At 41.4% G+C, this 23,361-nt stretch overlaps 1 protein-coding gene across 3 annotated transcripts in view; it reads right to left on the reverse strand.

The window, feature by feature from the left end:
* The window catches only part of pcxb (pyruvate carboxylase b), a 248,890-nt gene that overhangs the window by 156,278 nt on the left and 69,251 nt on the right, over positions 1–23,361 (reverse strand). For all 3 annotated transcript variants that reach the window (XM_029455184.1, XM_029455185.1, XM_029455186.1), the window contains exon 11: positions 18,941–19,103. In XM_029455184.1, coding sequence (XP_029311044.1) covers positions 18,941–19,103 — 163 coding nt within the window. The remainder of the gene's footprint in view (positions 1–18,940; positions 19,104–23,361) is intronic.

Below are 23,361 nucleotides of genomic sequence, written 5' to 3' on the forward strand. Positions count from 1 at the left end.
TAATCGCACTCTGTACAGATGGCCACGCTGGGGAGAGGAAGGGAGAAGAGGAAAGCTGTCCTCTTCGTCTCTCAGTATCCGTCTACCATTCCGACTAGTCTCGGTTGACCCTCACATCTCCCCCCCTCCCTCTCTCTCTCTCTCTGCTAGATTTATGAGGCTTTCAGAGACTCACTGTCTTGGCAAGGTGTCGACACGACTCGCATTAATGACATTCAGTCTTATCATCTAATCGAAATGTGTTCTATTAAATGCTTGAGCAAAGCCACACACAGGCCATCATGCTTTCTCTAACTGAATCTAAATGTTCCAGCCCACACAATGCAACAGACGCTCTCCTTTACACACACACAACCCTGCTATAACTGTGGATCCAGATGATGCCGATGGCACCAAAGGGAGCGTTGGCTTGTATTAACGCCGAGTCATTTAGACATGAAGTAAGACAGAAGATGCACTGCAGGTTTTGAAATGTTAGAGTATTCTTTAAAGTGGAGAGAAAGTTCCTTTGGTTAAAACTCAGACTACAAAATGCAATACATCCACACCCACTGGGTGCAAATGGAAAAGGCAGTGCATGCCAGGGAAACCTCACTTTCTAGTGAGCCGGACACTGGTTGGAGATTTGTCTTAGCTTTGTGGAAAGAAGAAAATCCTTTTCTCCACAGTCCTGTGCATCAGCAGCATCCGACCCGGCTTACATCAGACCTCGTCTGTCACAGCACACCACAGAGACATCCAGCGGACACTTTGGCTTTAGGCTTACATGGCACCGAGTGAACTTGGGTGTCTTGAGATTTTGCTTTATTATAAAAATGAAAAAGGTCAAAGAAAATGTTATTAAAGTGTAACGCCACTGCTGAGGTCTTCCCCCCCTGATGAGTTTGATTCAAAGACTAATAGAGCGGGGCACAGACCCACCTTGTGAGTGCAGACTCAAGTCATGGACTTCAGTATTTATATAAAGCAGTTCTGGTGGCACTCTGCATACACAGCCATAATTACAGAAAACAACTCAAATTAAGCGATAAAGAATGATTGTAAATGTCAAGGTGGCCAAAAGAATATATCTATATAAAAAATAATAATAATACAAACGCTATCAGTTAAATGAATCTTTGTTTATTGTACATTTATTTGTGTGTGGGTTGTTGTTGAAGGGAGACGAAACAAGGTGCTGGATTATCAACACGATCATTTCATGTGTGTATTAATAATATACCAATATTTCACTTTCTTAATATCATGATTATCGTGCGGGTTTATCGCAAGATGACATTTTATAGGTTCTGTAGACACAAATCAGAATGAATTGAAAAATGCAAGTTTTAAGTCATCATATAAAACGGAAGATAGAATAATATCATTGGATCATTTTATTTCTTATCATTTACACCCTAATTTCTCTCCCCCTTCCTGTTGCCTCTCTAAAAGCACAAGCCCCCAAAATGCGTAAAAGAAACTTCAAATTCCAAATTAAAAACTGAAGAAGTTGTTGGCAGACTCCATCACTTAGTATCTGTACTACAACAAGTCCTCAATCCTTTTACAGGGATTGACGCATTTTGTGTTGTCAACATAGAAATAGCCGTATCACAACATTGTCTCTGCTGCAATGCATTCTGGTCTTTTTCTTGTGGATTTGCAAAAAATGGAAAATATGTTATTAAATGATGTCACCAGGCTTAGTGTGACATTTCTGGGCTCAACAGTCGATAATCCATCATGCGCTGAATGTTGGGATATTGTCAGTTTAGTGGCTTCATCATCCCGGGCAGCGTCGACCACATCACACCCACACGCCACCGTTCAGCCAAGTTATTATTGTACATCGCCCAGAACGCTCTGCTGCACCGGCTCCATCGTGACCTCACATCAGGCCACTGGACTCTGCCCGGCTTCTGACTCGCACAGCCGGCCTCAATATTCAATTACTGACTGCTTCAGGAAGAGCAATAACATCTTTTTAGGAGTTCAGGGAAACAGTTTTGAAATAATAAAGAGTGTTTTGGGGGGTATAGGCCACCATTCAGCTCAAGGAATTGTCACAAATTTCAGATGAGAAAACGGCAAAAAGCAGAGTAAGGATGTTGGCGGGGCGTGCCGGGAGAGCAGTGAAGTGGAAACACATTTGTGTGATGAGGAATGGACACACAGCAGCCTGTGAGCCTGAAGCGAGGACATTACACAGGCAGAGCAGGCGGAGAAAGGTGGAGACGAGGATGTGAAAAGGGAGATAATGGGGATAATATGAAGATGGAAAACAAATGGTACGGCTGTAGGGCTGGAACCCTCCATCTATCTATCTATTCAAGATTAAATGTTTTTATTTTGCCGTTGAATCATCGTCTCGTTCACAGATTGTCGGGTGAACTTGAAACTTTATTTTTATTTTTTTTATTACTTAATAGATGAAATGAGCTGAACAATGAAAACATAACAGATTATGTGTGCAAACTAACTATTTGTACGCGTGTCTGGAGAGACCTCATATTTCTTAAGTCAACCAGTTGATTTCCATCTGGTGTCAAAGACACGATTGTGCACGCGTGGGAGAGACTCAACGGCAGATACAGCGTGCAAACTAAAACAGAAGGTGGCTGAGAGCAGCGACGCCACAGGACCCGTGAGTGCGCAATCACACGGCGTGCGAGGCACTCAATGAAATGAGGAAAGAGCTGAAAGTGCGGCACATCGTATTAAACGTGCTGCATTCACATACAGCATATGGATTAAATGGTTTTATTTAAAATCCAATTCTTGCTCAATTGCTAATGCTCCTTCTAATTTCATTTTAATTGCCCTTATCGCAGCGATGTCCGCTGAAGAATGTGTATTAACCAGGAGCATCATCTCTAATCCAGAGCCACGACGTGTCCGTGTCCCCTCTGTGCAGCACATTGTGGTCATTACGCCCGACTGATTTAGCCGCTCACTGCTGACGTCTATGGATCAGCTAAACGGGATTCAAAAAATGAATTAGATTAGGTGGCTCCTCCCAGCTTATACTTCTCCCTTCTTTCTAATACATCTGTCATTTTAATCACTCCTCATTTCCCGTCTCCTCCCCTCGCCCTTCTCATGGCCTTTTCGGTCATGTACGTATAATAGCAGAGCTTTTTATTATACTTCTCATATGCTGCCAACACTTGGACTGTGCGATCCCAGATCTAGCATATCCTTGTAGAAAAGGATTAAGTACATGTAAACAGTGGAGCAATCTTGATTCCTTCCCTTAAATATGTTTGGACTATACCTTTGTCTTTAATTTAACCAGGATTAAGTGCTTTCTGCTCACTGGTTTTAGGAAGAACAACATGGAGCCCACCACATCGATCTTTCCTGCACTCTTGTGACGACCTGTTGATTTCACGACTGATTTGAAGATCTTTCAGGGCCAGCAGGGCTCATCTCTCACTTCCACCGACCTTTAAACTCTTTATGTTCGCTCGGCTCTCTAAATCCCCGACCGCTGCTTCTTTGCTCGTTCAAAAAAATCCGACACAAAAGGGAAAATCGGTGGCTGAGTCTTTGCCTTCAAAGCAGCTTGACTGACTGTCGCCCCCCGAAGGGTCAGAACTAAACACTGCGCGCTGAGAGGAGCTCTGTGTCTTTGCACCGGAGGAAAACAAATCAGGGGAGATTCATTCATATTACTTTACAGTTATTTTCTTTTGTTTTCATCTGTTAAAATGCTATTCATGTGTCTTTTTATGTTTTCTTCTTTATCTGATGTTATCGCTTTATATTTCTTATCTTCAGTACTTTCAATCGTCTTGTTGTTGAAACAAACTAAACGAATAAACTCTCCTGGTCTGGACTTTGAAAGATAAAAAAAAACAAAAAAAACAACACTTCTTAGTTTCAGGTGATAATGAAACTAATGAAAACATATTTATGGATATTAATCGCGTCTCTGCTCTTCAAAATGGCCACCTTAATTGAATTAGAAGCATGTTCTGTAATATAAAGTAAAAAAGCATGAGCACACTTCCTAAGAAAACAAACTGTGGGTTCGATAATAAACTCAATGTCGTGTCTGCATTTCATGACTATTTCCGTTCCGTTGCATCTTTTGCTTTCCCCAATACAACAGAAGGGATGTGACATTTCACCGCCCGACAGGGAGAAATAATCAAAAAGGACAAAATGCTAACACAGACCTCTCTTCCTCAGATTCCTTCCTTAAGCGCTTTATAAAAAACCCCGTCCCCCGGGTCACCCTCCTCTCCTTCCTCCTCACTCAACCCGTGTTTCCCCTTCACCGCCCCAGTTGTTCTTATGTCTGTTTAAACTACTTTTCTTTAGAGTTACACTTTGTCACTCGCTCACCTTTCCAACCGCTTGCTGCACTGCTTCTTGATGCGACACAAACTCGCTTCCTTCACCTCATCTCTCGCCCTCCGTCTCTTTTCTGTTTGTTTTCTCTCCAGCGGGTGTTGCATCGCAAACACTCGGTATCCCGAGGCAATTTGAAGAGACTCTTTTTAATGCAAGCCAACTGTCACACACACAAATGCACATGCACGCCTCTAGCTATGTGACCAAACGTCGGCAGCAAGCTTTACATCGGCAAATAAGACTCGCAAAACACACAGATGTCATTTAAAGCTGACGAGCTGGATACGTTTAGTGGTGCAATATCAAAAAACTTGGTTTAAAATCCTATTGCTGATAGGTCTGAAGACACACACACACACACACACACACACACACACACACACACATAGTTAGATGAACACTTCACACACACAGCAGTGTTTTGTGTAAACAGGCCCTTCTGGTGGTCTCTCTCTCCATCACTCCTCAATCTCTCCATCTTTTGATAGCCTTCGTCTCTTTTACACCTCCACCATTACTCCCCATGCCTGCCTCTCTCTCTCTCTCTCTCCCTCTCCCTCTCCCCCTCTCTCTCTCTGTGCGTCATCGCCCCCTCACTCTCTCTCTCCATGTCTGTCTGTCCATTCCTTTCTTCTCTGCCTTCACTCTTCAGAGGGCTCTTCATTTCACTGGAACGATGGATGAGAGGCTGGGGCCATCTGCAAGAGCTGATAAAACCACCCTCACACACACACACACACACACACACACACACACACACACACACACACACAGATACTGACATACATAGAGAGGTAGAAACAAGGAGATATACAGAGACGCAGATGCATCCCTAAACCTGTAAACGCACGCAAGATAAACAGCACAGCGCACACACTCCAGTGAACACACATTTAGAAAAAAAAGAAAAGTGTAATGCACAGCATTAGACACTAAAAGACACACACACGAGCCAGACTGTGCTTATGTAGGACACATGCACTCTTAGATAGATTCTGCATGTCAAGAGGAAAATAAGGAAAAGAAAAAGAGGAGGGAGAGATGAGATGAGATGAAAGGAGAAACAAAAAGTGTAAAAATTAACTACATGAGAGCTGGAATAAAGATGAGCAGGGAAACGTGGAGGTCAGGAGGGAGAGCAAAACATATGCAGGAGATGGAAGGTGGCGATGAAGAGTGGGAGATTAAGATGTAGGGAGGAGGAGAGACGCAGCCAGCCTGCAGGAGAGATTATGCAAAGAGGGAGATTAGAAGGAGAGATGAGGTGAAGGGAGAGTTTGGGGGTTGGTCAGCACGTGGAGAGAAGACTTAGAGCTTCGGTGAAAACACTAAATTATTTGAAAACGGACAAACTTCCCAAACTGAGCCACTTATAACGGAGCAGAACGAGTACAATCCTGAGAGAACAATGGCTTCCACTGTTGCAGATTTGCATACATAGACAGACAATCTGCTTTGGTGTCTTTCAGACCAACACACTGAACAATGCTCATTAGCTGCACACACACTGCATCTACACACACATTAATAATGCACTCTCCACAATCCGGATCATGGAGAAGTATTGAGGATGTCATGTGTTTTGGGGAATCAGTGGTCAAAACGTGAGGCCCATTTTTATCTCACAGCCCAACATGAGGATTCCTGGTTGAACAAGTTAAACACGCTCAATTCATTCACAGTAATTCTCCTTTTCAGACATCAGAAAGCCCACCGACAGACACCGGCTCTGCATTATAATACGCCTGCTCATCTCAACGTTTGAGAAACAAAGGCCTTGCTGTGGCTCCTGTCATACTAATGCGGCGCTGTTTGAGGACACAGGGGACTTTCACAATGGTTACTGCTGAAAAGAATCCAGGAGAACTATCTTCACTGGTTTCTATTAACATGCAGAGAACCACTTGTCTGCCAGTCCGACTGAGTGGCCCCGCTCTCAGAGGAAACGCGCGGCTGCTGTCACTAATACCAATTAAAAGTTGTGACTTTGCCTCAGAAAATGAGGTCAGATTCATCTTGTGATGAGCTTTTCTCTATGCTGCCTTGGCAACTGAGAGTCACACATTTTAAAAATTGACCTCAAGAGAAATGATTTTAAATAAGCCAACTTAGTTGATGTCCTGGTACAAAGTACCGCTGTGCCAGATTTGGCAGGCTGGAATATTACTAGTATCCTACAGTGTTTGTACTGTAGCCTTTAATTTAGCCCTAAATCCTTCAGAATTGTAAACCCTGGTTCATTAGATTAATCTCTATTTACTCTTTTAACCAGAAAGATCCTGCTCTAGATCTTTCTGGATGTTAGGGCTGACGAAGTGGTGATTCATCGGATTAAATTAGTTATTCTGTTTTAATTAAATCAACCGTCTTTAAAGAATATTAACTCTTCAGTCTCACTGCTTTTCTTTGCATTGAAAATGTTGTCTTTTAAAGCCTAAATGAACAATACAGATTGAAGCACAATATGTTTTTGTATGCATCACATGAGTCTGAAACAATGTTAACGCACTGGAATCTAATTGTACAAATAGTATAAGACTAATAATATCCGTGTAGCCTAACCTTTATCTGCACCAACACTGGGTTTTACAGAATAAATAGACAAGAAAGAAAAAACAAGAGCGTGCGGAAGGACGTTTTGAAGCATCCGAGTGCAACCGTTCTGGATGATCTGCACGACTGTCCTGAGTCCCAGTGCTGGACTAGCAATCATAAAGATACATGTCAGTAAGTTTGTCTGTGTGTGTTTCCTCTAATCTAATGCACCAGCCTCAGTTGCTATGGATAAGTAACTGTATTTTAATAAAAGGTCTCCCTCAGAAATGTTCATTCTCTCTCTAACGCACTATCTTCTGCAGGATCGTAAACACAATGCAGCAAAACAACGTCTGTCCTCACACCTGCGCCGGGACTGCAGGTGAACGTTATGAGAGAAACAAACTGCCACGTTTACAGAAATGTCTATTAATGTAAGAGTTTAGAGTTACATTAATAGACATTTCTGTAAACGTGGCAGTTTTCTTTCAACTCAAGCATTAACAGTGACATAAACAATGTTTCTGAGAACTGAAGGAACACATTTCTACTGGCTCTGATTAGTGTCATTGTAAAATACATTTCTGATATCAATGGGACTTACTGGTAAGATAAGAAATACAATTAAAATGGTCTTTGTAAGTAAGGCAGAAGGCTTCAATGCTATGAGGCTGATCATTTTAAGAAACTCACTGCTTGCTCAAATGGAAAGAAATCAGGGACAGTTACCCTCCATCCGGCCCGCTGCCTCATATCACTGTACACTGAATAAAACACACAACCAATGAGACATACACACACACAACTGAGAATTGTTCCTAAATTTGACAGACATTTTGTGCACTGTGCGCAAAAAAACGCTGAGTCGCAAAGAGGTGAGCCTTAACTAATGTACGAGGGACCTGATTAAAGCTGACACACACATTGCAGACATGAGAATTCACTAATTTAACCGTACAGTAATGTGAACACAAACAGGCATATGCTCACTCACACACACACACACACACACACACACACACACACACACACACACACACATACAAAGAAAAATAATTACAGAATAAAGAAGATGAGTACGTCTCTGAGACACCTTGGAAAATACAAACATGAACCTTGAAGATATGAGACAGTGCGGAGGCAGGGAGGGGGAGAGAGCAAGAGCGAGAGCAAGGGAGGGAGGGAGAGAGAGAGACTAGAGAGGGACAGACACAGACAGACTAGAGAGAGAGAGATGGCTGCAAGAGAGAGACAGAGACTAGAGACAGACTAGAGAGAGCGAGAGCGAGAGAGAGACAGAAGACAGAGATAGAGAATGGCTGCAAGAGAGAGACAGAGAACTAGAAAGAGACAAGACAGAGAGAGAGATAGAGAGAGAGAGAGAGAGAGAGAGAGAAGAGAGAGAGAGAGAGAGAGAGAGAGAGAGAGAGACGAGCAAGAGAGAGAAGAGAGACATGAGAGAGAGAGATAGAGAGAGAGAGATAGAGAGATCGAGATAGAGATACTAGATACTAACCAGACCAATATAGAGACCTAGAGAGAGATATAGAGAGAGAGAGATACTAGACAGAGACAAATAGAGAGCGAGAGAGAGATAGATAGAATATCTCTATATCTCTCATCGAGATATATCATCTACTAAAGATATAGATATACTAACCTATATGTTCTACTATCATATATTGTCTCTTTTCTCTCTCTATAATTGTACTCTATCTAGATTTGCTGCACTAGAGGAGGGAGGGCAAAACATGGAGGACATGACATCCAGAAAAGGAGAGAGAGAGAATGACAAATAGGACAGCTAAAGAAAGAGGGAGGTATATTGTGAACAGAGGAAGCAGGGTACCAGGTGTATTAAGGGAAGGAGGAAGAAAAGAGAGGAATCTGATTTAAAAAATAAACAAGTTAGGGGGAGGTGAGTATGATAGAGGGATGGGGGACTAAGAAGCAACAAATAGGTAGAAGATTTCCATGGAGAACAACAGAAGAGGGAGAATTTGAGAGAGCGGGTAAGGGTGTTAGAAGGGGAGACAATAGGAAATGTACAAATAAATGGAAAGGGGAGGGGGACTGAGAAAGAAAATGACAGAACAAGAGTGTAAAAATTAGATGAAAGAGGGAAAGAAAGCAGAAAGAGAAGGGAGACCTGAAAAAACAAATCTGAGACATGAGAGAGAGGCGGGGAGACAAAGCGCAGGAAGAAGACAGGGAGGAGAGAAAGGGGCAAAAAATAGAAAGGAGACAACAATGGGTGAAAGTAGACATGGTAAGAAATAGGAAGCTGTGAAAACAAATCAACTAACAGAGCAGAGGGAGAGACGGAACGAGACAAAGGTACACGAGGGAGACATGAGAAATGACGGAGAGAGAAAGGGTGAATACTAACTAGGGAGAAAACTAACACTGAGGAAAATATGAAATGGAAGAGGGGAGATTGGAAGGAGATAGAAACAGCACAGGCAGAAAGGAAGAATGATAAATGAGGAGAGTTAGGAGGAAGGGAGGGGTCGGATGGAAAAACAACATAAACGACAGGAATATGAGACTGGGACAAAGCTCGTCGACGGCGGGGACGTTTATTATAGACACACTCCTGTGAGGATGTATATTACACACCTGTATTTAAAGTCCAGCTGACGTACATAAACAAAAACAAGAGGATTGATAGTGACAGCAGGAAGCGAGAAGGGCGGACGGAAAGGGCTGAGAGAAAGGGGTGAGGGGGATAATAGAGAGAGAAGATATGGTGGGGCAGAGGGAGAAACACTATAGCAGGTATAACAGGTCAGCCATTACCGCACATGGAGATAAAATACAGGCAGAGATGTGGTATGATGTTGTTCCTGGGGAGATGTAAAGGAAAACAACATGTCACTGCTTTCTTTATGGCTGTGATGCTGTACACAGGTGAAGAGCTGGAACGCTGTCATTGCTTCCTGGAGCATCTGTGAGGTGAAGGAGGGGATCCTTTTTATTCTTATGTATATTTAGGATACATATTAGGTTTTTAACGCTGCGTTTCCTTCTCCAAAATGGGCTTATATTTGTGTCTGCTGTTGGAAAATGGAAGTGGACAACACTGCAGAGATAACCTTTACGTAGCTACCTTCAGTATAGTTCCAACATAAATAGAACATTTTTGCATGCATTACATTAAATTGAGGTGAACATTTGAAGTTACATCTCAGCTCTACACGGTAACTAGCTGCTCCGGTTATAGCTAGCCACTAAGCTAGGTCTGAACGTGTGCAGATATGAACTCTCCTGCTGCTGTTCTGCACTACAAGTCTTTTTTCAATGACGCTTTGTTTTTCACCTTATCGTACCTCTTAATAATGTGTTGAATGTCTGCTTGAAAATGTTGTCACGGAACTCATTTGCTTTATTTGTTTTTTTTATTATATTTCCTCATGAGATGGATCCATTTATTATTCTTGCTGCAACCGCCCGATTTCTCTACAGGAATTATTTGACTTCTCTGAATTAGTCCAAAAGTTGAAACAGGTAATAATAATAATTACTCTCATGATGGGGAGGGAATCTATGTCAATGTAAGTGAATGAAGTCTGAGTACCAGAAATGATCCCAAACATCTATTGCATAGTTTGCCTGTAATAGTTCCTCTACGACACCTGGAGCTGTTCAGTGTGATGGAGCGCACATGGATGTTTCCAAACATTTTCAATGAGCTTTGGCTTTTGAACAAAAAAAAGATTTGAATGTTCACGTTAGACTCTCCTGGCCGAGCTGCTGGAACACGAGGACAGTCCAGTCTCGCTGTATTGACCCAAAGCTGCAAAGTTAATTAAAAAAAAACCTCAAACATTACTCAGCACTTTCCATTGTTGAATATCTGAGATTAAAATGTTTCTGACTACATATTATTAGTAATGATTTCTAAGCAGGTTGCATATTATAAATAATGATTTTTGTCTGTTTACTTTTGATAAATTACAAATGATAGGACGACTCACAGAGAGAGAGCAGAAGGGATGGAGAGGCAGAGGAGGGGAAAGAAAGTGAGACAGTAATTGGACAAGAACTGAGTGGAGGGTGCACTAATGGCGGAACGGGAGGAAAAGAAATGTCACTCCATAATATACTGGGCTAATTTGAGCCCATAATTACCATGGGGATGAGTGTCAGAGGGGAGCGGGGAACATTGTATCAAACTCAAAAATAGATTTGACCAGAGATTGTGTGAAAGAACCCCACCAGGACTGTCAGCAGGTTACTTAGTGACTGTCGCACATCAGCACAATGTACACTCTGCAGACACACAAACCGGAGTCAGTCCGCTCACGTTGGAGGCTCTCTCCATGCATGACCCCTCAAGGTCAAAGGTGGTTTATTTGGAAATTGCACCCTGCATGGTTATGTGCGTGTCTGCACCTGCAATGCTGGTGGTTTGCCCTTCTGCAGGTGTGTGTTTCTGGTGTTCAAACACCCGGTCAGAGGTCCTGGATGTTACTACAGTTAACAAGGCGGCATATGAACAGTGTGCGTGTCCCTCATGCTCTCTCGATTTTTCTTTTCTGTGTATTTGCCACGCGTCACAGGTTTTTGTGTGCTTTCACATCAGTGGTTTGGTTCATTCTGTTCAGACCAAGGGAAAAGAAGAAATGATACATTGAGGTGTTATTCGTGCGCACACTGGCTTTTTACCATTACTACGTCCACCGTTCATGGATGTATACATGCTGTTGTTGCACAAAAACGCCTCATAAACGGAGATAACGCCGCACACTCTGACCTAAAACGCTGTGTGTGTGTGTGAACAAAATGCCAAAACGCATTGAAAAAGCTATGTTTACAAAAATATGTATGTGTGGCCAAACAAAGTAAATATGCAGTCATGGAAACTCCTGCATTGGGGCGTTTTGGTGCATTATCACTGGGGGTGGGAGTGAAAAAGAAATTGTGTGTGGCAATCATTTTCAGGTTTTTATTTGTATTGTAATCCAGAATTCAAACTTAACCACAAAACAGCTCTCCATGAAGACATACGGAAATAAAAGATAATGGGGACAAATCATGACAATGTCAATTGGGGCGAACCGACGTGGGGAGCAAAGTTTTTATGGTGTGCAAATGAAGGTGTTTATTATTATGTGGGACAAACACACTTCCTCTAATTAGGACTCTGCCTATTTTAAAACTAGAAATGGCTCTTTGGAGGATGGTACACACACGCACAAAGAATCACGCAAGCTTGCATGCCCATACACACAGCAACAGTGTAAAACATATTATTAATACGTTGTGTGACGAATGCAAATGTGTTCCAATAAAAGAAACAAACAAGAGAAGGCTGCATGTTGGGGTGGGGGTGTAGAAATAGTGAGACAGATGCGAGTAACGCGGGCGTGGAGAAGAAACTGATTTATGGGATGCATTAAGGGATGACAGATGAATGCTTTTCTGATATTCAAATTTAGACTGATAAGGAATGAAAGAGGATGAAGGAGTGAGGTGTTGTAGCTCCCGCCACGCTACATATACTGCCAGAATAAGGGTTTCAATTCCTCTGGAGGGTTTGCTTCCTCAGTGGGAAGGAAGGACAGCGAGAAAGCAAAGTGGGGAAGAGATGCTGAGTAACAGGAGGAGGTGGATAATAGGAAGAGGAGACACGAGGAACAGCAGGAGCGGCCTTATTACCTGCTGTCTTTTTGTGCAGACAGAGAAGTTGGGATGGGGGGGGGGGGGGTAAAAAAAAAAGTAAGTAAAGAAGATAGATGTTAAAAGAGGCTGAGGTTGGGAGAAATATTAGAGATGAGATCAATAGACGAAAGGATGGAGGGAGGGAGAGAAATGTCTGGAAATAAGGTAATGAAAAATAAAAAACTAGGACCAGGCCTGCTGTCAGGGGGTTCAAAGGGTACTGGTAGCTGTCAGCGGCTGGTTAGCTGTCTGCAGCCGGTTAGCAGTTTGTTAGCTGTCTGCAGCCGGTTAGCAGTTGGTTAGCTATCTGTAGCCGGTTAGCAGTTGCTTAGCTGTCTGCAGCTGGTTAGCAGTTGGTTAGCTGTCTGTAGCCGGTTAGCAGTTGGTTAGCTGTCTGTAGCCGGTTAGCAGTTGGTTAGCTGTCTGTAGCCGGTTAGCCGTTGGTTAGCTGTCTGCAGCCGGTTAGCAGTTGCTTAGCTGTCTGCAGCTGGTTAGCAGTTGTTTAGCTGTCTGGTTAGCTGTCAGCAGCTAACCAGCTCGTTAACAGAGATTGCAGTTACATTTTAATGTGTTCAAGCTCTCAGTATCAGTATGAATGAGTAGTGGGTGATGGTCAATTATAACGTTATCATGATGTGTTCAAATGTAATCTTGTAAAATTTGTTTTTGGTCAGTAAAACTTTAACATATGTTTTGCCAGCAATATAAAATAGATATTAGAGAATTATGAAGTGTACACTAGCACTGAGCAGCTTATAATACAGACTACTAATGACAAGATTGTTTTTAATCAAAGCGAATACTTTATTAACATGCAATCATTTATCATCATTTCAATTGTGTGTTTTTTATTTTGAATTTTTGACGGTAGAAACTGACTTCAGAGCGGTTGAAATTATTTTTTGGGACGAGTCAGTAGCTTTGGTCGAGGGGGGGCCAATTTGAAAAATTGTGCACCCTTGTTCATAATTCATATCGGCTGGCCTGATTAAGTCAGGACATCATTGGAAAGGGAGAAGGGAGGAGAAGTTTGGTAGGATGGATAAGAAGAAGGAGAATGGATGAAATGGTCAGCCATGATGCAGATTCGCTACAGATAAATCTGTGAAATGGGTTTGATGGATAGACTGATGTGACCGCTGCTCCCTTGTTGATGCTCTTAGATACTAACAAATGCCACACACACACGTCCTCTTCATGCCTCACTATGCTCCTGTACAGTATGGAGAAAAATCAGATTACCCGACAAAGCCATATGTTCCCCTTCTTGCCTTTACAGTAGTAACGTGATTTGGTGCTAAATTGTCTTCATCTTCCACTTATCACACGGAATGTTTTCCGCTCGTGCTACTTGGAAACAGCTTCACATCCCAACCAAGCCAAACTGATCACAGAGCTTTCGTGCCAAAAGGTTGGCGGATACATTGAATGTGATGAGTGCCTGCTGAAGAAAAAATAGATTAAAATGCAAAATGTCAAGGTGCTGCTTTAATGCTCTCCATAGCTCCTTCCCACCCTGCTTGGTCCCAAAGCACGCAGCCCTGTCATTCTGCCACTACCCTCGCACTGTGACATCCATCACTCCTCATCCTCGTCTCCCCCTCACAGGCTTATTATTCTCCCTCGATGTCCCCTTCCTCTCGCTCTTTCTTTACCTCAACATGTATGTTGCCCTACATGTGTAAGCAGTAATATCTTTTTAATAAGCGTTTGATTTGAAATGTTGGTGCATGATTGCGAAGCACAAGAAAAAAGACATTTTTTACAGTACTTGAAATATATGCTTTTTCATTCACAGCTGAAAGAGCTGAGTTTTACAGACATAAAAAAAATGCTTATTAGTTGAGATATTCTAATATGATTACACCATGTGCAAATCTTTCTCCAGTGTTTCACCAGACAGTGTTTTGCTCCAGAGCTGCCAATTAAAAAACTACTCTTCCTTCCTACTGCATGAAGATAAAATAATATGTTTATGACAATGCATAATTTTTTCTAATGTATATACATTTGTCAAGTGTAAAACATCCTGAAAGTGAAGTTTTTGCTGTGAAAATGCTCCTGTGATTGTTCTGGCGGCCAATTTTAAATGCAACCTTTGATACAATCCAGTATATCCATCATTCTTTGGCAGACGTGAGCAACACGGGAACCAGCTCCCCGTCTACAGTGGAGACGTGTGTGTGCACCACACTGTGTTGGTAGGGATGCATTAAGCAATAACTCCATTACCAGCTTATCAGATGAGAACATCTGCACAGGACTGAACTGATTTCTTTTTTTAAAGCGAGTAACTGCAGTGAAATGATATTGTTACATTATAATAATTGACCTTGAGAACAGACAAGGACGTGTTGACTCTTAAGGCAACATGGACGAGACATCGTTAAGGTGCACAGAAACATGACGGCTAAACAAACCCCATTGATGATGAAGACCATGGGATACTGTCAAAAGCTCGAGAGCAAAGAGGAGGTGGAGCTTAAATTGAGATTATTGTATTTTTTATTTTATTCAAAACGTAAATGTTAGATTAACAAAGTATCGTCAGACTGAAAAACATTGTTAGCCCAGAATAGAAAGTGTTGTTGGTGTGTAGCAGCAGACAGTCACGGTGCAGACAGAGAGCAGTAAGGGGCACGACACTGCAATTGTGGGTCAGACATTTAAATAAAAGCTGAGTAATAGTTGTTTTTAAGGCTGCTCTACTTCTCTTTGTGTGCACATTCTATCCAACCTTGTTTGCTTCTGTTGCTCCGTCTCTACTTCTTTCACCTGCTCTGAAAGCTGCATTTAAAGAAGACAAGAGGGGAAGATAGAAAGCTCTCACATTCCTGTTTATTTATTCTCTCCCTCGAAGATGAAATGAGCTCGAAGAGATGCAATACAAGGATGGACCATCACTGATTCGACCTGTTGGATGTGAGAGTCTGCTTCAGACAGTATGTAATCCCTGTTCCTCCTCGTCTTGATTCCTTCAATTTGTCCATTTCTACTCATTTTCTCTTCCTCCCCTATGTCTAACCCTAACACCCCGTGTCCCCTCTCTCCTCCTCTTCTGCTGTCTCCAGCATCTCTTTTCTAAGATGGAAAAGCATTTGGTACTTGATGAAGCTGATTTTTGTACTTTAGAGAAGCCTTTCCTCTTCAGCGTATGACTTCTGCCCTCTCCTGTTGACACACAGCTGCTCTTTCACAGAGTGGAACACACTGAGCGAGTGACAGCAGCGCGATGACCACTTGAGTCGCAGTTAAAGGTTTGATGCCTTGGTAGCAACAACGCACGCCATAGAACCGCAACGTCCCAGAACTGACTCTCTCTCCACTAGTCAATGTAAATTATCCAAGTTGCACGTCAAGTGACCATAAGCCCACAGCTTGACGGCTGCCTCCCCATCCTGCGGTCATCCTTTCACCGTCACTCAGTTGCTGACCTCGTCACAGCCCTTGGATAATATTTTATTAATCTGTCCCTCAAACATAGCGTTCCTCCATCGATGCTTTTCTGTGCTGATTGTGTCTGGTTCATTTATATTGCATGGTAATGGTGGAGGTGGGCATGGGGGGGTTGTCCCTCTGTTGACACGTTTTATAGCTAAATGGTGTAATAAGGCAGAGGAACAGAGGGCGGCGGGGAACAGACGGAGGCATGAGAGAACGCAGAGTGAGATGGGTGAAGAGGGGGAGAAGCAGTACTTGAAGCAGGGACGATAAGGATGTGGAGAACATGTACATTATCTTAAGATGAGTGGTGTAAGTGGGAGGGAGGAAGCGAACGATGCAGGAGGAGCTGAGCAGAGGAAACATGAGGAGGAAACAAAGCTCAAAGTCCTTGAATTTGTAAAGGTCACAAACTATTCCACGGTTACTCCTCTCAGACGATTTGTGGAGAAAAGCACTATGCAGTGCAAGCAGCTATTTTCACAGTGAGAAGTAATGCGCCCTGAAAGTGTGAAAGCCACATAATGGGGATGTTATCGAAATCGCTTATATTTGGTATGCATCATCACATGAGGTGTGAATCTGAAATGTTTGCTGCCGATTTAAATGCAGCTCAAAAAAGGAAAAATTGACAGAAAACGTTTGGTCTGATCATTGAGCCACATAAACGGTTAATGAACTAAAACTCACTACACAAGGGGGATTAATTAACAGACTCAAATTCAATTGAAGTAAATCTGTGTGCACAACACAACCATTTATTTCTCCCCCTCGTTCAGAACCAAGAGACGGATGATTTGTTGGATTGGAAAGCCAGCGGTGCAAGTCGAACTTAATCACATCCAAGGAGTCAAACACCATAGTGTGGAGTCACCGGGCATCACTGCAGTATTTCACTCACGGCCTCCATGACAAACTGGAGGAAGGGGAGAAACAGTAGGAAACAAGAGATTCTATAGTTTCCCTATTGCTGTAAATTTGAGAAAATAATATCATTGATCAGCTTCCCTGGTGTGTGCACTGCAGGTTTCTTACATTACTTACACTGATAAAGACACAGTTCAGCGATAATGGAAGTAGATGGCACTCGTGGGTTAAAGTTTCATGTAGGAACTACTTTCTATGAGTCCATGAGTAGACGTAGTTCAGTAGAAAGAAAATAGTTCCTCCATGAATCTGCTCACAAAAAGATCGGCTCATTATCTTCAGTAACCGGGTCATCATTTCTGGAAAGAGACATTTTTTGAGCACCACAAACCTTTATATATAATAAATAAATAGCTCTACAGGTAAGAGGATGGGATATGAACTGTCCCTTTAAATAATTCATTTCACTTTCATCCCCCTAAAGCAGAATGCTCCGATCTTGAGTGTCGGCTCAGGACCAAACAGAAGCCAGACATTTCCCCGAGGGCTTTTTAAGCACTGTGCTTTGCTGAGGTCAAAAGGAGCATTATCTCTCAACATTTATCTTCAATACACACTTTGATTTGTTCTCATTCTGATAAATGGCTGTTTTATTTCTATTAAACCTTGTTTTAGCTAATGTGCCATTTGTATTGATTCAAACTGGCTTTCATTGCCATTTAATTATTTGTAAAGCACTTTGCGACACCGTTAAGGCCTTAAAAAGCTAATAAAGAATCAGCAGAAAGAAACACATTAAAGAAAGGGAGAGGACAGAGGATGATGGGGAGAGAAATAAAGTGGGAGGAGAAGGGGAGGGCTGTACAGTCCAGGGTGAAGGGCAAAAGGACCTGACAGCTAAAAGCATCCAGGGATCAGAACTCATCAGCGAGAGACAGATTTATAGAGACACGATGAGAAGTGGCACAGAACACTCCTATAGAGGGAATAACAGCATTTCATATATTATTATATTAATATTATTTCATATTTCAAACACACAGAATGCATATGTATACATCCCTGTCACAGACATATATATACACACACACACACACACACAGGGAAATCACGTCCTCCCACTCATAAGACGATGTAAATCTATAATTACAGCACTGAAATGTTCCTGTATGGATCTATGTGACACAGCCATTATTCAAGCACTAGTTGAGCTCTGTAGCTGTGACTGAACACATGTGCAAACCCACTTTGATGAAGACATTCTGTCATCTCTCGTTACCATGAAGCTCCATGAGCTCAAGGTAATGGATGGGTATACTATAACTATAAGTCCCACTGAGAATCAACAAACCACTCTCTCTGCAACACTCAGCTTAAATATATATATATATGAAATATAGATTTGACTAAAACTGACTACATGTTTGCCTAGTTTGAGTATTATGTTGTATAAATAATCTCAGTTGGACTCAGTGTTGACACTGGACTGCATCTCAGCCTGGAAACAGAATGTGTTTAATGTTCAGCGATTTAAAAACTAAGTTGAGAATTTGGTTTTCTGTGAGAACCACACGGTGTGTTGTTTAGTAAGAAAAATCTGAAAAAATCCCTTTATTTAGTGACTTTTGTTATTTTGCATTTTATTTGAGAAGCATTATTTTTCAGATTTCTTGAAATTCTCTTTACATCCCGACAGCAATCAATAAAGCAAATGGAAAAAAAACTCAAATCTATCTGCTATCTGTGGCCTGTAAGAAGTCTGTCCTGCGTGTGTACACAGTGAGACAGCTGTGTGGACCGACAACAGCCATGTTCCTTGTTTACGCTCATTATCATAATGATAAGTGATTTTTCTGTTGGATACTTTCAGAATCTGGCAACTCTCGTTTCTCCAGAGTTGCCAGATTATGTGGGAAATGTTTTTTGTTCTTGGTGTTGTGATCACCTTCAACTCTGCACAGACACTTTCTCATCATGTTATTGATGTTTGACATGTGACTAACATAATCAAGTATCAAGGCTGCTTCAGTGAATGGCTCTACTGTCCACATGCGGTCTGAAGGCCTGGAAGTCATTTTAAGTTAACGCCTACCTCAATCCTCCCGGTGTCCGGCTGGAAGCCTCTGGAGGGGTCTTCTGTGGTCACTCTGCACTGGATGGCACAGCCGTTCACCCGGATCTTGTCTTGTTTGAGGGCCAGTTCTGGCAGGCTGCGGCCCTCACACACATGCAGCTGGGCGTGCACCAGGTCCACACTGTTAGAGAGAAGCGTTGAGGTGAATAAATGGATTGGAGCCCTGAACATGGTGTGTGAATAGCCCTTCATTTCCCTTGATGTCACAGTGGAGAACATTGGTTCTGCTTGTACCAAGGTGTAAAAGACCAGCAAGGCCATTTATTCAATACAAACATCTTTAGCTATTCTTGGCTTCAAATCAGAAGAGGGGGGGGGGGGGGGTGTCTGCAGTGGAGCACTTCTCATCTGAACAAATGAATCTGCGGTGCGTGACAAGAAAAACAATCCCTCATGGATACCTCATAATAGCATAGACAAATTAGATTAAAACAAAAGAAGCAGGTATAATTTGATGTTGATGAAGCAATGGCATCTGGGGAAAAGAGCAGGATATAGAAAATAGTTTTATTCCCGAAAACAACTAAACATTAGAGGTTAGCAGGTGTGCTACAAAGAATCAATCATCCGAGGATGTGTAGAAGCAGTAAGCGTGTTGGTCTTGAAGAGTATTATTTTAGCTTCAGTTGAATTACAAGTCTCTACTTGCACGAACAAATACACATACAAAGCATTGCAAAGAAGTGCAGCCTCGAGGTTTGTGACTGCGTCAAAATAACTCCGTTCAATAGAAATATGACGGGGCAAAGAACTCCACATTGTGCGACACGTAAACCTGTTTCTGTGTCAGACTGATAAGCTGCTTATAAAGTACGGAGCCCCTCTAGGGTCACGTGGCAGCAATAAAAAAAGGATGTTTTTGTATTATTCATTCACACATTTATTCATTTATAAGTTCATTGATTTGCTAAATAAAAAAGGGTTGATGTCCTGCATCATTTATGCACGTCTAGTAAACGTTTTATTTAAGTGAGCCTGAACGTATGAAGGCGTAAATCTCACGAGCAAAATGTGCTTCAGTGTTCCATGTGCACGGATTGTAAAAGCCCATAAAAAACCTTTGTTAACATGTTTACATGTGCAGTCAGTTTTCACAGATATACAAACATACATTTTTGTAAGGGAATAAATGCACACACGCCCGCGTAGGATGACATTATGCACATTTCTATTCAGCAATTACCCTATATTAGAACAAATGTAAATGTGAGAGGGTCAGATATGAGTTATTTTCATATTTCCAGGAGATGCAGCTCTGCCTCATCTGTATGCATTTATTTAAATATGAAGCTCAAATGAATCTCGCTGGATTAAACTTCATGACCTTGCACAGTCTAACGCACAGCCTTGAACGCATTAAAGTATTCTGTCCTCATTGTTTTCTGGACACATTTTAAATGCAGCGGTGGACACAGAGGGAGGGGGATACATCAGACCCGCTGCCAAACATAAACACACTTGGACATCTAGCAGGTCTTGCTGCCTTTAAGGGTGAATGAGAGACAGAAGGCGCCCACACTGGCAAACAGCCTCGCGTCTTGGACACAGTCTTGGCTTCCGTCTTCTTAATGTCTCAATTAGCTGCAATCCACATTCTGGCCCAACAGAAGGACAATTATGCATCAGCCTGGTGTGAAATGTGCTGGTGGAATAAACAGATCCCATCTTGATAACTTGGACGGGCGCTAACGTTGTGTTTTTGTTACACGTTCATGAATATGTTGGTATCTTTTAAATTAGACAGGTCCCCTCGTGTCCTTAAATAATAAAAAGGACTCAATGAAATGAGCCACTTTATGAGCGCTGCCCCCTAACAGCAGTTATGGAAATTATTCTGCAACACTTTTTCCTTTAATTAGCATCCAAGTTTGTTTTCAGATTCAGATTAGTTACTCGTCTTTGTGGGGTCCAACACGGCTCCCCGGGGGCTCCGGCCCTTTAAGGACACAGGTTTGGCCTCACCTGCTCACCTGATGCACTGTTTTCTTAAATTAGTTTTCAAATGTATTAACAGTCTGCCTCTTTCCAGATGTATCCACACACAAGACAGTGACAGAGTAAAGTAACTCCATAAAGGGTCAACTCTGGAAGACATTAGCAACGGAAATCAACTTAAATTTAGATATAAAATCTAATAATAAGTGCTGGACCAGAGCTGCACCCATTTGTAGCTAATTTATTGTAAACTGCAACTGTGTGTTGTTGAATGTGTTACTGAAGATTGTGTATTTTAACTCTCTACATGTACAGTTTGAACGACATTAAACTCCATCATACATTTAACAAAACAATCAAACTTCATCAAAGACAAGGATAAAGCTGAAATACTGATACTTGATTAATTATTCATTTTGTCAGTAGTCTTCTCACACAATCACTTCTTAAAGTATTTGTATATTCATGAGGCAAAGAAAAAAATCAGCCCTTAGAACTCAAGTTTCCTAGATCTAAGACACTAACTTGTCAGGTGACATTAGTGTGTTGTAATGGCTCCCTTTTTACAGAGATGGAGGTCCTTTAATATTCTCCAAAAACACAATTCAGTGGCAAACACGAGCAACTAAACATTTCCTCCAGAGTCCAAACACTTGGCATCCATGCATGGACTTTTACATTTTTTTAATTAAATATGAAAATCAAGTTTGACCTATTTCTTTACCCCCCTCGCATAATTCTTCTACTTTGAAAACATAAGGCAACACTGATTGAATGAGGACCCTCAGGGGTTTATAGAATTCATTGTATACTAATTTGACTCAGACAAATTAAAGAGCCTGCAGCAACATCTGTCCCTCAGTGCAGCCAGTTACAGAATGAAAGTCCCTTGTATCATTAGCAAGTTCCACAATAAGGCCGAGCTACACAGGAAGAAGATGAGGGGATGCCTTCAGCCAAGACGGAGAATGCACTACAGCACATCAGTACGAGATGTTCCTCCTCTGCCAGTGTGTGTGTGTATGTACATACACGTATATACATATACACACACACACACACACACACACACACATATATATACATACATACATGTATGTACATGTACGTACATACATACATACATATGTACATACATACATACATACGTACATACATACATACATACATACATACATACATACATACATACATGTACGTATATACATACATGTACGTACATACATACATGTACGTACATACATACATGTACGTACATAACATACATGTACGTAACATACATTACATACATACATGTACGTACATACATACATACATGTACATACATACATACATACATGTACATACATACATACATACATGTACATACATACATGTACATACATGTACATACATACATACATACATGTACATACATACATGTACATACATACATACATGTACATACATACATGTACGTACATACATACATGTACGTACATACATGTACGTACATACATGTACGTACATACATACACGTACGTACATACATACACGTACGTACATACATGTACGTACATACATACACGTACGTACATACACGTACGTACATACATGTACGTACATACATACATGTACGTACATACATAACATATGTATATACATACATACATACATACATGCATGTATGTATGTATATACATACAATACATACATGCATGTATGTATATACATACATATACATACATGCATGTATGTATGATATACATACATACCTACATACATGCATGTATGTATGTATATACATACATATACATACATGCATGTATGTATAATACATACATACATACATACATGCATGTATGTATGTATATACATACATATACATACATGCATGTATGTATGTATATACATACATGCATGTATGTATGTATATACATACATACATATACATACATGCATGTATGTATGTATATACATACATACATACATACATGTACATACATGCATGTATGTACATAATGCTTCATACATGTATGTATATACATACATACATACATACGTATGTATATACATACATACATACATACATACATACATACATACATACATACATGTATATACTGTCTACTCATGGAATCTGCTCTTTACCTCGCAGCCAAGGTCCTCCCGTCTATGCAACTTGCTTAAGGCTTCCGATATGCTTGTTAATATCTTACATTGGCTCTGCGGTGAGATCACCAAGCCGCTCAGAGATACATGCATCAGACAGTAGAACCACATGAAGGCAAATTATTTACAGCTCAGCGTTGGCTTCATTCCCACATGTACTTTATTATCCAGATTCTATAGCACCTTAAAAGTCTTTTGTGGAATAAGCAGTGTAAATCCTTCCCTCTCCCATGGAGTATGTATAAAATATAATGACACTGCAGACAGCTGAAACTAATAAAGTATATGCACAC

This window comes from Cottoperca gobio, chromosome 18 (genome assembly GCF_900634415.1).
Source record: "Cottoperca gobio chromosome 18, fCotGob3.1, whole genome shotgun sequence".
NCBI lineage: Eukaryota > Metazoa > Chordata > Actinopteri > Perciformes > Bovichtidae > Cottoperca > Cottoperca gobio.